Genomic DNA, 15,553 nt, shown 5'->3' on the forward strand with positions numbered 1-15,553 from the left:
TTATGGTTCTGACTCAGTTGTTCCTGCGGCGATGACAGGAGAACAGCAGTATTAAATCCTCCCTCCACCAGGATCTGCTGATCTAAACCTGGGCAGCTCTAGGAGACGTGACCATCCTCGCCACAAAAGACATAATTTCAATCAACTGGGGAAAAAAAAATCCTTTTTGATCAAGGAAGGGAAGGAATAAGCTAACCAAGCCTGTGTGGAAGAGCCAAGCAGCTTTAAAAGGCAATTTCGTCTGCATATTGCATCCCACAGTCAATTTTCTTGGGGTTTTGGACCAGGTGGCATGCATGTTAAATCTGACTTGTTGACAAGACTTGTCCAACAAGCCTGTCCAATGCAGGAGCCATTGTTGGAATGTGAAACTCCTGGAGATGATGAGCTCATCATTTCAGTTCTCCCCTGCATGTAAAAACAGTTTGGTAGGAAAGCACTTGTATTTCTTATTTTAACACTGTTCATGTTTGCACGATAGCTATGCGATGCACCCTGCGTACCTCGGTTCATTGCGGGCATCCTCTGTAGGACTGCAACTGCTGACTATACTGTTTATCAATTAATCTGGTCTATAAAAGTCGATGTCTAGAGATGTTTTCGGCAGTCAAAAACCAGAATAAATTCCGTAAAGGCGTCAATGGTCGACGTCTGGTAATCTCTGATGTCTGTTTTATTTTACAAACCACTGAATGCAACAAATTAAAGCTATAAGCTCTACGGCCTCTTTCAGAAGCAATCCACACAAATGAAGGACATTTCTACCTGTGACGGAAGACAGAAAATGTGCTTCAATGTCTGCAACCACAGCTCCGTTACAACCTCCGTCATGTGATCGGCTCCCGCAGCACATCTGCAAACAACTTTGGGTTTTTGTTTAACTTTTCACTGAGCAAGTTGATGAAGTCAGGGGAGCACCGTAGAAGTCAAGCTTAAAGATACTTAGATGATTATACGTGGCAAAAGGTTTAAAAGATGGTCACTTAATGGCTGCTAAAGACAGAACTAAAAGTAGGTCAGTGGAAATTATGGAAATGCAGTGCACCTGTGGCTGTTTTCCCACATGTTGAGTAGATCAATGTGTAATTCATTCCTCCAATTATCCTCCACGACTGGCCTACGCTGGGACAAGGGGTGTTGTCTGGTTGGCTGAAGGTGACCATTCACAGAGGATGTGTAATTTTTAACACATCATTTAATGTAATTTTTAGAAAGCACACGGGGGGGTCACAGTTCAACGCACCGTGCGTTAACGGCACTGCGAACATATCATCATGCATTGCATTTTAACAGACACGTTCACAGGCCGTCCGGGAAGAGGTTTGTTAGAGATGTGTTCAAATTGAGCCATGCTTTGTGTGTGTGTGTGTGTTAGTGTGTGTGTTTATGTGTGTGCATTTACCATCACTAGAGGTGTTCCATGAAGTGGTAGCTAGCACACTGGGGTCTTGGGGAAACTCAGACCCTGTAAACAGAGGAAACGGAGAAGACTATTAGCATGTTTTCTGACTGTCGGGCCCTCCAACTTTCCACTGATGTTTCAAACGGTGGATCGTGAACCCTGCAATTAGAATAAATGTGGAAGAGTGAGTGAAAAAAAGTATGCGCTGTGAGCTTCGGCCCCACTCGCAAATACAGAAGCAAAACAGTGGAAATGACACAGGATGCTGTTCGTTGGGAATGTGAACTTGACGCACAGAGTCAAAAGTCATCCGGTGGTGCTGCGTGGGGAAGGGAGGCTGAGGGAGGCTTCACTTTTATGCAAATATCCTCTGACATGCAGAGTTGCAACCAAGCGTTTTGATTGCCTTGGCAGAAAGGAACACACTTATTTTCTACTCTGACTCAACAACAGAAAAGTAATCAAAACTAAATGGAGGAAAAAATGATTGTCACAGTGAAAAACAAGCAACAAGAGTGCCAGTATAGTGAAATCAGGACAAGGAAGCTGTGCAGTTGGGCACCCCTGTAGCTCAGTTTGTAGCATGTGCCCCATGTGTAGAGGCTGTGTCCTCGCAAGGGTTCAAATCCGGCCTGTTTCCCCTTTGCTGCAAGTAAAAAGGTCTAAAGCCATGAAAATGCCTTTAAAAAAAGTTGTTCAATCAGAGCGGAGTAGGTCAATCAGCAGCCCAATGCTAAACACATCTGGAAACCTCCCTTCTGCCCCTTTCCACTCTGGACTTAAAAAAAACTTGCTGACACCCGCTAACATCTGGCTTTTATCTTCAGTGTTCAAATGACTCTGCATCACAGGTATTTATCGGCTCCAGCTTTGATCGGCAGATACCTGATGCCCCTCTTCCAACGCGATGTCATGACGATCGTTGAACGTCTGCGAACTGAAGGCACGATTCCGGGGCTTTTTTGGCGACACAAGTGCGACACACCAGAGAACAAGAATTACCGAAAGTCTAATCAGTCCATCACTGAGAGCCCAAGTGGACATTTCTGCTAAATGTAAAGAAATTCTCTCAGGGTGTTCTTGAGATATTGCATTCACAAGAATGGGACGGACAGACCTATGGATACATGTACATGAGGCAATGGGAAGGGAGTGAATTGTTTATTTTTAGCAGGTTTATCCATGTTTAACACACATACTAAGTTTGGTTTAAAATGGGATTTGTGTCTGTATATGTGAACGAACTCTTCAAACATTAACAGCAGTCAAACAAAGTCAAATAACAGGGTAAACATATGTACGGTTGCTTGCTGCTCAAATCATATTAATCATCATATAAACAACCACAGTGTTGGAGCCACTTTCCTAAATATGCAAGACTGCATACAGACACAAACACACATCGGGCGTTCAGAGTTTCCCATCTTAAATACAAAACAACAGTGGTGATAGAATTGTACATGTGCTGGTGTGGATCAAAGGTTTGAATGTATAACAGGGAGCCTATCAGCGGGCCATGTGGACCTAATGCTGCGTTATTACCAGCTGACGACAGAGCGGCCCTCTGTTTTTCATTTCAGGGGAGACGAGACAGAAAATGGGCTTCAGTGCGCCCTGACACAGGTCAGAAGGTGATTCCTGATGAGTGAAAGAGCCTGCGCAGGACTCAAACATGCAGGACTGACAAGGATGGAACCTGAAACAGTTTTATCTTTGCTGACCCTTGGGACACCGGACGACTGACAAACACTCAACGCATTTACATTATCCCACAATTACAACGAGTTCTGCTTTTCAGGCTGAACCCAGTGTGTGCAGCCTGGGACAGTTTAACATGATGAATGAGCAGATGGCTGCCAGCCAACTGAGGTCATGAGTCTTACGTTCACAAACTACCCAACCCAAACTTATCTGCAAACCTAGCCTTCCCTTGAGCGCACTGTTCTTGCACATGTTCTCGCAAAGAAATTGAAAAAGAGCTTTAAATAAAACGAGACTTTAATGATGAATTTACGAATTACAGCATTACCGTTTGCGCGCGTGCTGTGCAGGGTGACAGTCCGGGTGGGTAAGGAAGGGGAAAGTCTGCAGTCAAACAGGCGCCTGACATGGGGTCATGCTAATTGGGTGATAATGTGTTGTTTCACGCGTGCTGTGTCAGGATGGTAACGACTTTGTGGTGGTGCTTGTGAAATGAGCTGTGTTAATGAGCATGAGCTTTGGGCCTCTGCACCTGTTAGTGAGGGGAGTCTGGAGGCTCTGCAACCGGATGAAAACAACCCCGGCTAGCAGCTTTATGAGTTATGCTTCAGGTTGTTGCAGATATGCGGCAGCACGGGGGTGGGGGGGTGGGGCTGATGTGTTGTATAGACAGCAGTGTTTTCAGTGCTCAAAAGGTTTTTCAGCACCATCCCACAGCGGTCGCTAAAGAACAATTATGACCGAAATTAACATGTTGTTTCAACTTCAGTATTAACATCATCTGTAGTTAAAAGTATTAGCATTCAAGTTGATTTTACCTCAGTACATTTGTTTACTGCAACTGTTACTTGTCACATTAAACTCAAGTTGACGGTGCCATGTTCCCCCGATAACAGGATCTCCCGGTCCCGCTGTGGGTTTAGCTTGATTAGCTTCAAGCTCTTAGCTCCATAGTTGTTAGCTTGTTTAGAAAAACACACCGCAGGGACTCTTCTGCTCGCTGCCAGCTAACAGCTAACTCGCTCTCCTAATGCCAATTTCAGCTCTGGTGTTCATTTAAGTTCCTGCGAGCAAGATGCAGATTTTTGAGTCTCATTCCAAACTTTCCAATACTTTTGGATGGCAGCCCAACCTACAACCCCAAAGCATCAGTATTACCATCTTACTGACAGCAGCTTTAAGTTTTCTCTTCATTAAACGGATGTCTGTTTTTTGGACTATGAGAAACTCTTCCTCCCGTGGTTTCCTTTCCCTTGAGTCGTGGGACCCAAAATGACTTGCTGGTTCGCTGGTGGAGGCTCCTAACATGACAGTGTATTATAGCGAGTCTTTGCCCCCAAGGTGGGTCTGAATTCTCTCCGTGTTCTGGACGGGTGGGCTCAAAGAAACACGGAGCTCTGTGGTTTACAAAGGACAGAGGAGAGGGGACGTCGCAGTTCACTAGCTTCACTAACACAAAGCCAGCCAAGTGCAGCCAGGTGAGAGTTCAATAGAGGAGCTGGACATGGGAATATACAGGGAAGGGAAGGATGTGCCATGAGGAAGCTTCTAAACATGATACGGAGAAAGCACAGCTGCATCATTTTGAGAGGAAATGTCATGAGGAAGTCATATTTTCTTTTGTGATTTTGCTCAGTCCGCCTTTGTCTTACTCCCTTTTCCAAGGAGGAAAAACAGCGCAGTAAATTTTATTGGCTTTACTTTAGCAGATAAGACAGCTGTCCATTTTGACGGGAGGCTATTCAATCTGTTTTTCCTCCATTTCTCTCTCTCCACTTTATATCTCCCCTATTTAGGTCACATCTGTTAGCTCTCTTTCATTGAGACAATCATCTGGAATATTTGGATGATTTGCGGGGTAATTTTGAGATTAGCTTTCTAATGTTTCTCAGTAACTGAGGGAGGCATTTCGATTACGATTAAAGAGGGCCTAAAAATAGATACCTTCACAGCGCCCGTGTCAGCTCAGATCAATGGTTCTCGCAGTTGTAATTCTGGTCCCGGATTTGATCACGATACAGACTCTGACGGCCCCCCATATGTTAACTGGAATGCGTGTTGTAAAGATTCTGGTCTGCCAGTATGACCCACTATGAAGTAGTGTATGTAGCGGCGAATCGGGCTGGGTTTGAGCTAAAATATTCACTCGCACTAGTACAAAGTGTCCGACAAAGGTTCTGACTTTACCCTGAGACCGCAGTTAGCATCCACTTTCCAGTCAACAGTCAACATTGGTCTTTTTAACCATGACCACAACCTTAGCCAAGCAATTTCAGTTGCCTACACATTACCCAAATGTAACTATTGAGGTCGCAGATCAGAAAGTGAACAGTTTTGTTTCACTGTAATTTGGGTCATTTCGTAAGGGAACAGACAACCATCCATTTTGTTGTTAGGTATGAGCACTTGTGAATGTCATACTGCTGTTGGGGTCGGAAAATGTTCATATGGGTCAGATTCCAAGGTAAAGACACAACTTTCATGTTATTTAGGTACAACGACTTGCTTGCAAACACACTTTGCAAACTCAAATTCAGATGCCCTCAGAGTTTGCATAAGTCATAAAGCAATACATTCGTATTTAGGGGGAACAGACAACTTCCAACCCCAAGGAGTTTTCCAAGCAGTATTATTATTGCCGTTACAGCAAACAACTTGTCTAATGTCAGTTAACTGCAGGTATGCAAATCTGTCAACATATCACTCCCTTGCAATTCTTCAATCCCGTCTCCAGTCATTTTAAACACCGGTTCTTCACTGAATTCTGTTCTTCAAACCTCACCAGCCTGTGTTTCCACCATGTTTTATATTTTTTTTTTTTGTCAAGAATGCCTCATCAATGCAGGGTGTTGGACAATACAGACTGACCTGAAGAATATGAACCATCTACTTTAGTTTGCACTTTGATTCAAAGAAAAACCTACCATTTCTTTTTTAGTCAAAATATTGCGAACACTTCTAAAATTGGTTGGCGAACTGGAATGGAACTGGCTCCGTTTTGATAGAATACTGGCACTGCAGTACATAACTCCAATATAAGCTGATAACAGTACTACCGTCACTTCATCTGTATGTGGCTCACACCTACAGTGTCTCCAGAAATCCCCTTTTCATGCCCTTTCTCAGAGTATTTATCAGCATCAGCCAAAGTCAGCTTCCTGTTCTCTCAGCAGCCAAGAGCCAAGCGATATTTTCACTGCTTGTCTACCATTTCACATCCCTCCCATTTTGAACAGCCACGAGTTAGCTTCCCAGAGATATTCATGTATTGATACCATCTCTGCCCATTGGATTTTCATTAAAAATGACGATTATCTGAACTGTTAAAAACTCTAAATTTCACATTAATTTCCTTTAAAGTTCCTTCAAAGAGGAGCAATATAACCTGGGTCACAGAGGCGCGCACATATTTCCATAGCATGTCAGTAGTGATATGGTCAAACTTCAGAGGCCACTTTGGTATGGCTGTGAACACGCATCAAAAATCTGGGTGCCTGACAACCTTTATTATAGTATCACTTTCCCCTCTTGGCTGGTATTGCACATTTCATACAACTGAAAGCTTTGGAAGCTCTTCTTTCATTTGCAACTGAGTGCCACTTCAATTGCCACCGTAGTGGCAAAATATACAGTGAATGGTTGACATGAAGGTGCCTTTGAGAAGTCCAGACATCGAATCTCGGCACAGAAAGTTCCATGAGAGCGGTCTGTGATCCTCGTCCAGCTGTATTTGGCTAGTGCTGATAAAAATCATGCAGGGACATGAGCTTAACCCCTATAAAGCTCTGAGAGTTCAGTGTGACTTTACTGTGACGGCCGCGTATATGGGAATTTGTGCAGAGCTTCAAACTTCAAGGCATAGGAATGAGGGAGAGGCCTCAGGGAGAAAGTGAGAAAGACGGAGCGCCTCCGAGTAAAGCTGAACCGAAAATCCGAAATGTTTAATTTGAGCGGTTATGCGTTGCAGCTAATATGCTGTTATATGGTCTGGGGGACTGTGTTTGGAGCCAGGCCGGTTGGTGTGGTGAGTGAGTCTGATGTATGAGCTCTCCCGCTCTGTTATTAGGGCCTCTCCCAAGGTCCGCTTCCTTCCCTATTAGCTGGAAAACTGACCCAGCTCCGGGGTTATCTGAAAAAGTGGCAAACCCACCATTTTCACAATATAGCTATGTCACATTTCTGTCGTACAGAGGTGAAAGGGAGTGGTACGGAGATGAGGGAAATTCAGGAGCGATAAACACTTCCCTCTCCGATTTGTCTTCATCCGATCTCTGTCTTTCCGTTTAGCAAATTCCTCTCTTCCTTCTGGTGTCCTTACTGTTTTATTGTCTGAATTTACGTGCTTCTACTGAAAAAGAAATCTCCTCACGTTCCTGCTTTGACTTTCCCGTCAAACCACTCTCTCATGTCACTATACACGATCCATTTGTCTTATATACCCCACTGTACAGCTACAGACAATGAGAGGGGTGAACTAAGAAGCTTACGTCCGACTACGGCCTGCATCCAGATCCGGGACAAAGCACCATGTAGGGCTCAAGCTGCCTTAATGAATTATTAGCACAATTAGGCTCAAGATTGGAAAACGAGCGGAAAGTTAAAGTCTTGGCGAAAGGACGGGGATTTGAGAAAATAAAGATGTCTCATGGCAAGATGAGGAGAAAAAGGAGGGAGGGTGGTGAAGAGAAGTAAAGGAGAGGAGAGGCCTCGGAGATAAATGGACGGAAGAAGACGACGACTTGGAAAATGTGAGAGCGCAGAAAGAAAGACGGCAGGAGAGAACATAAAAAAAGAAACTTCATAATAAAACCAGAGTGAAGGTGCTCGTAAAAATCGGCTTTTTAAGAAGTGGGCTTCTGTCCCACACCGGGCAGAGTGCAGGTTTGTGTTGGCCGCAGAACTTGTTCACTGTCATTGTGTCAGACGTAAATAACTGTGACAGTAATCACACACGGGCATCACGGCGTCCAGGGACTCATGGTGAGCCACAGGGAGGGAAATGAGTAGGTAGATGAAACTCGACTTTATTACAACTCGGGTCCTGTTTCGTAGTCTCGGACACAAGATTTGATAACATCGCACTTGCCAAAGTAACCTCTGAGACTCGACATTTCAGGAATGATTCTTCACTGCACAAGTACATTTTGTGCGTACACACCTGTGGCAAGCAGAATCTGTTAACTGCTAGATAGATACTGTTGACAGGTTGAGTTTTAAACCCGAGCCCTCTTAACTTACTTTGTCTTCTCTTCCAGATACATTTTAGGTTTTTGATTAAAATGTGGCTGATTGCCTGAGCTGACCCTGCCTAAGTCCTGCCCATTTTCCCTCTGCGCTCCACTAACAGTTGAGCAGGCTTGGCGCTCAGACTCGAACTTTCTCATTTCCTGTTAATCTTTTATGTGCTAGGTTTGTCTATGCTGGAAAAGGAAAGAAAGGATGTTGCTGAAGGACCTGTGAAAGCGACACTCACAACCCTGACCGTATGGAAGGCGTTGTGTTTAGGGTTGTTGCTGATGTATTTTTAAGATGACATGAAGTATCGCTGGCCAGGAAAGACCGAAGCCTCTCTCGTTTTCAACTGCAGCGCCTGGCTTAACGGGAGTTTGCTGGGTCTAGCTTGTCTGACCTCGAACATCCTATAACAGAAACTAAGGCGGTCAATTCTTGCGTTCCTGGATTGTTTTTAGCTATGGGGATGTGTGGCCACCCTGGTAGGTACAACATGTTGTTATAACAAATGAGAAATACTGTCAAAACTACCACCAACACTTTGATAAGCCTCAGTTAAAATACCCTGAAATTAGAGACAGTAGAGAAAAAAAACACCAGACGAAGATGGCTGTGTGCCGCAATGACGAGCTATGAAATAAATATAATACACTATCTGATAAAGTGGCAGGGATCTCTTGCGCAGCTCATGTGTGCCTGTGCGCGTGTGTGTGTGCGTGCTGGTAGAGCTGCACCTGCCTGTTTTTGTGTGTGTGTGTGTGTGTGTGTGTGTGTGTGTGTGTGTGTGTGTGTTTGTTCCCAGGCTCAATTGGAGCATAAAGAGGAATAAAGAAGGCCCAGTTCAGGTACTTCAGGGAGTGTTCACCTAAGGACATCATGGACCAAAGAACACAGGATTCACTATAACACACACGGACACACACACACACACACACACACACACAGACACACACACAGACACACACACACACACACAGTGTCCTCCATCCCCTCTCAAAAGTTCTGCTCTGAAACCTTATAAGACCACAGAAGGGGGTGAGAGTGGTAAAGGGGGAGGGCTGAGCGGTGGGGGAGAGAGATGTGAGCAGGGTAGATGACAAGGGGGCTGCGTGATGAGGCCCTTTTTGGATTTGAACAATAGACAACGAGAGAAAGAAAAAGCTCGGGTTGCAACAGACGTTTGCTCCGACATTAAAAAAAAAAAATGAAGGAACTATTGCCTCCCGTCCAAAAAATCACGCAGAGCTGACATGGAGGGTATTTTATGCAACTCATACTACATGTTTTGGAAAGCCGCGCTGCACTGGAATTTGGCTTGACTACAAATAAATGTCAGAGGGAACCGTTGGCTGTTTGGGTCCAAAAATATCTTCAAACAGAATTGTGCACTGAAGACCGATTTCAATACATATCCGTACACCCAAATAAAGCTCGGCTACCAACATCTTCCGAGAGCTCTTCAACTGCCGCGGGGCTACTTCAGAGGAAACCCAAGTGCACCAAGAATAAGCTAAAAGCTGACACGGACCAACAAGTGCTTTAAACAGCGGCTTGTCACTTCGCTGAACATTACCTCACAGTGTCAGGCTCACACTGACATCTGTCACTACCCAGCATTCCTCAGTGCACGGTGGGAGCATGGCTGAGTGGACGGCGAGGTGACGTCCTCGAGACGGACTCTGAATCCTCGCGACCTCCTGGGAACATAACCACCGAATATTTTGTGAAAGCACGAATAGTAATTCCAGCAGTTACTGTCATATAACTGATACTGAAGTACATGGACAAAGATATTTTGTCATTTGTGTCAAGTACTTTAAATACCAAGATATATTTTGTCTTTATATAATATTGTGATATAGCCTTCAGGACCTTTTATTGACTTTGAGCAGGCCCAAATCATGATAAAGTGAGTTTTTGTTTTTACAGGGAAGTTTGTTTAAAGTAATGGTTCCAAGTAAAATGTACTTAAAAAAATAATCGTCAACAAGTAGATTAGTCTAACAGACAGAATAACAGTGGGGAAAAATGTCTGTGAACTTGACATCACTTTGTTTAGTTTATGTGGTGAATGTGCATTTATTCGCCATATCTAGATACACGGGGGGAACTGGAAAAAAAAAATAAAAAAATCAGGAAACCATTCCTGGGCTTTGTAATGGTAAAATCCACTCATTTTCACTCAGGGGCAAATCAAAGTTTCCACTCCAGCAGACTACTTCCATGTCTTTGAAATATGGGAGGAAACCTGAGAGCGCCAAGGAAACCCACGCAAACACACAGCACGCAAACTCGGGAATGAACACAAGTCTATTTGGTGCGTTTGGATTTATTCACAGTGAAGGCACTTTCACACTTCTCCATTACAGGAAAAGGCTGTAATGTCATGTGTTATGAGTCCTATATCAAGCCATTGTCTACTTCCACATTTGTCTGTATCGTCATGACAGAAACTTTTGCTCTCGGAGGGACTTCATGCTGTGCTGACGGCCCTACAGAAGCCCTCCTCACACAGCTCGGCCCTATAGAACTATGAATGGCCTCGTAGGTTAAAGAGGCTGATGCACAAGCCCCTGCTGTTCCCGTGAGGCTCTGCAATGGAAACCCTACTGATGTATAAGGCCTGGTTGGCCCATTTTGGGTGAGGCTCCCTTCAGCTCCAGTTACCAGCGGTGTAAGCAGACTAGTGAGGAATGCGCACAAGCATGTTACCACCTACTGTGCTGCTCATCTGTTTTCACCTGACAGGTCCTGTACAAGTGTGTGTGTGTGTGTGTGTGCGTGCGTGCGTGCGTGCGTGTGTGTGTATGTGTGTGAGCGCTCAGCTTTCTGGAAAACCTGATCGCTTCCAAGCAGATCCACTGAGCCCTGAGACCTTGACGTAATCTGCAGAGGTCCGTCTGTTCATCTGTCTGTGGAATGTGAATACAGTCATCACACCTGCATGTTAGTGTGTCACTCTTTTTGCAGAGGACGTGTTGCTCAGTGCAGTGAGCAGCACGAGCACTGCGTTTAATGATGTGGGCACGGCGCACATTGCGTCCGTGTTGAGGTCTGTGTGTGTCCCGGGTCAGGTGTGGAGTGTAAGATTTAAGAGCTAAGGCCAAAGTCAGTCAGGCTGTCTGTGTGTGAGACATGAATACAGTCATCTCGCTTGGCTTTCCGTACGTGACTTTTCCATAAATAACGTCTCGTGTGCCAACAGCGCGAATTGTGTGAATAAGAAGCATACCATATTGCATGCCTGCCTGCGCTCGTGTGTTGGACAAAAACGTACATGTGCGTGCGCTCAGGTGAAGCCAGGGACACACACACACACACACACACACACACACACACACACTCTCTCCATAAGCTCACCGCAGACATTCCCAGATTCCTCCATGATGACAAATTCAAAAGGAGAGGCCCCAGCAGAAGGAATCTGGGAGCGCCAGTTTAATGCTGCTGGATTTCAAACGTGACTCGGATTTAGACATCATGTGACTACAGTTGAGCTGGGCGCCATTCTAAACTGTTCTTTACGTCTGCTGGCATTTCCTCGCTCGCCAGCATCTCACCTCGTCTGCACGATGTATGGTGACTGAAAAGCGGTGGCAGGCCAAATTAAATCAATGAGAGTGTTGAGACCAGATACTATTAATGAAACACAGAGCGTGACCAGCTCAAGCTGAAGAGGCTTGATTTTAAACGACACGTCACGCACGGCGATGCTGTCATTTGGAACAACATTAGCATTATTAGCCAGAATGCTGCTGTGTCGTGCGTCAGGCCAAGGTCATGATTGCTTTGACTCTACAGCATGAATCAATTAAATCACACACGCAAAAATGCAAAAACACACATGTCATACATACATCTCAAGTTATGCAATTTGGCACACGTCTGCATATTTCTCTGCATTTCCAAGCACTATTAAGGCCATACACCACAGGCAAAAATGTACTTTTTTATGCACTGGTGGTTTTTGAGCTGCTCTGCCTCCGAACATGTCGTCCATCAGATTCCGTTCAGATCTCTTCCGAAAAAATAATTATTTCTATAGTCGTAAAGAAATCCCAGAAATCCCCGCTCCAGTAGCATTTAGATACACTGAACATTCCAGTTTGGAGTGAAGGTTTTTACAGAGGGGTTTGTTCATTCATCATTCTTAGCCTGATTGATATATCATTTCAATTCTAAAACGTGGTGAAATAGACTAATAAAAAGTGATATCCAAAATTCCCTCCGTAAAAACCTTTGACTCAAAGATGTCGACCAAATGGAACACATATTTTAAACGTGACTTGTTCAGAATCCATCTAGGATATTCATGCAAATTATTGTATATTCAATTTGATAATACTTCGACTGCATATTAAAAAAAAACTTGTAAGTGTAAAATAAAAAAAATCAAATGTTTTGTGGTCTATTAGATCTAATATTTACCTTATTTTGTTGTAGTGTTGTCAAAATTATCCAAATACTGATACATATTTATTCTGAATATTTAAAATTGCCTATATTACATAGTATTTTTACACCAAAGCTAGTGAGTTTAGTAAATTAACTTACATTACCTAGCTAACTTAGAACTTTAAACAACATTAGGGGAATAAAATGTAGATTAATGTTTTCCTGCGGTATCGAAAACATCATTGAATATTGATATTTTCCAAGACATGTTATCAAAAGTCAGAAATTCCTGCATCAGCATGAGGATTTTGCCTTAAGATAAGTGTATAACCAGTCATATAAATTCAACAGACGACCACAGCCATATATAACTCTACTGACGTTTTCCACCAAGAGCTCCATTCATGGAATCATTGTGGTTTGCACATTTACTCTTTGTTTAACTGTTTGACCTGATGTGTAACACGGGCCACTGATTTCTGGCTTTTGACTGCAGAGACAAACCATGCTGAAAAATTTTGGGATGCTTCTCGGAAACTGGGTGTGAGACATCGTGTCTCCATCAACTCAAGGCTCTTAGTCAGCTCTTCAAGACTGACGCTGTAGGATAGACTGAACCACAAGAAATCTGACTCCAGGCCAGAGAGAGAGTTAGATCGGGACAGAGGGAGAAACTGACGCGGGGACAAACACGGAGATATGCTGTAGAGACAAAAGGCCGAAAAAAGAGATGAAAGTGAGAAAGAAAAGAAATATCATTCCAGAAAATACTTCCAGTGTTATTCTTATTCTTTGGTTTTCCAGCTCTATATTGGAGACCACGTCTGGGCTGCCAACAGCGAGACTCTGAGGCCAACAGAGAGCGTCTGAGCCATTCCAGCACGCTTCCTTGTCAATCACACTGATGCTCTCCAGGAACCTCTCCTCGTCCCAGGTTAAGAAAATAAGCACCGGCATTCCTCCACTTGTTTAGAGGAAAAGCTAGCCGGCTAATGAGGAAGACAGAGGGATGGAAGGGAGAAAGGGGAATGATGGGAGAGATGAGTGGTGGGAACGAAGAAGTGAGAGCTTTGTGTCCCCAAAGAGCGAGCTGTAAACGGGCCAGAGGCAAACCCACACTGCCGGCGTCCAGAACACTTTCCGCTACTGCAGAGAAAATGATTTAGGGCCAGGGAATCGGACTGGAGCATTTCCACGCGCACAACCACAAAAAGCAGATTTCACATACATTTTCAGAATGTGCTGAGCGATGCAGAATGATTCAAACTGCACAAACACTGGTGGATAAATTGATTTGTAAACAGGCAATCCGAGGATGCAGTCAGAGATTCTGGAGAAAGACAGATGACTGTTGAGTCGCACGCTCATGTCGTCAAACACGGGTGCTTTGGGTTGGTGAGCCACTAAACCCAAGCGATGGCATTTGACGACGTGGACATGAGGCTAAAAAATCAGCTATCTTTCTCCAGAATCACTGATGCTAAGAAAAGGTCCCACACACAGAAAAATAATCAGAAAACATGAAAATGCAGACGGAGTCTCTGCAGATAGAGACACCGCCACACACTGCTGGTGGATCACAGGTAATGATTGAGAGAGATTAGTTTTTGTATGAGTCTGCGCATGTTTCAGGAAAACCCTGCACAGGATACCTTTCAACAAAATGATGGTATTAATGCCAGATATGACATTCAGTCATTCAAGATCAAATTTAATCTGTGTGAGAGGAACTTAAAGGAGACCCATTATGCTTTTTCCTTCAGTGTGTTATAAAGGTTTGTGTGCATGGAAAAGATCTTGAAGGTTAAAAAGGCCAAAGTCTACACTTACAGAAGCTCCTCTCTCCCACAGAAAACACTGCTCCCAAAATGCCTCGTCTGTAGTTGTAGTAGTTGACTTCTGTGACTTTGTGACATCACACTCCATCACAGAGTTACACATTTGCATAATTTATTTAGCTAGTTTGGTACGTAAGATTTACTTTAGCCAAGATGTCTGTTGTTGTTAGTGTTGCTGGCTGTGTGTGTGTGTGTGTGTGCGTGTGTGTGTTTTAATGTAGATCTTCACCCCTTTACAACAAAGGCTACAAACACTAAAACTGAGCTTATAATATACATTTTAAGACAACTACGAGAATACCATTACCGCCATAAACAAAAACCTTCTACATTATGTTTCCACTTTCCACCACGGAAAACTTGTATAAAATTTGCTTAGCGGAATTGGAAACATAATATAATTTTGACTGTCAAGAGTTCCGCTCCGTCAGTCAGTCCCTGATTCAATCAAACGCGCATTTATATCCGCTAAGAAGCAAACTCTATAATCCGGTTTCAGCTTGCAAACGAATACGACTATTCCGCAGACTGTTTCTCAAAAGTGCACACAGTATCTCATTTCCTGAAGGGGACTGGAATAGTAAATTAAACACAATTAAGTAGCAAAAGTGGAAAAAGGATATTGCTTTTTACAAGTGAGGGAGGACTGAGGTGATTCAGGGGCCCAGAAGGCTCCCTTAATGGGAAGGATTTGTCAAAAGGGATTCTCTCATAATGAAATTTACCTTCTGCCCTGGTAAGTGAAGAACCAGATGGACCCATAGTGTTTATTGTGGGTATACATTGTGTGTGTGTGTGTGCGCGCGTGTGTGTGTGTTGTAGAGACGGACTCCCCGATTTGAAAAACCCCCTTCGACCCATCTCTAATGTCAGAAAGAGGGAGGGAGGCTGAGGAGGATGGGGGACACCTGCTCTGGATCGGCCTCAAAAAAAACAAAAAAAAAAAACAGACGGCCACAATATGTTTAAAAAGAACAGAAGATGA

General features: G+C 43.9%; 1 protein-coding gene across 2 annotated transcripts in view; it reads right to left on the reverse strand.

Annotated features, from left to right (window-relative positions):
• ror1 (receptor tyrosine kinase-like orphan receptor 1) overlaps nt 1–15,553 on the reverse strand; it is a 138,841-nt gene that overhangs the window by 44,394 nt on the left and 78,894 nt on the right. Inside the window, exon 2 of one of the 2 annotated variants that reach the window (XM_030432171.1) lies at nt 1,403–1,465. The exons of the other annotated variant lie outside the window; for it this stretch is intronic. Within the exon in view, the coding sequence (XP_030288031.1) occupies nt 1,403–1,465 (63 nt within the window). The remainder of the gene's footprint in view (nt 1–1,402; nt 1,466–15,553) is intronic. 2 annotated transcript variants of the gene reach the window in all.

The sequence above is a fragment of the Sparus aurata genome, chromosome 11 (genome assembly GCF_900880675.1).
Source record: "Sparus aurata chromosome 11, fSpaAur1.1, whole genome shotgun sequence".
NCBI lineage: Eukaryota > Metazoa > Chordata > Actinopteri > Spariformes > Sparidae > Sparus > Sparus aurata.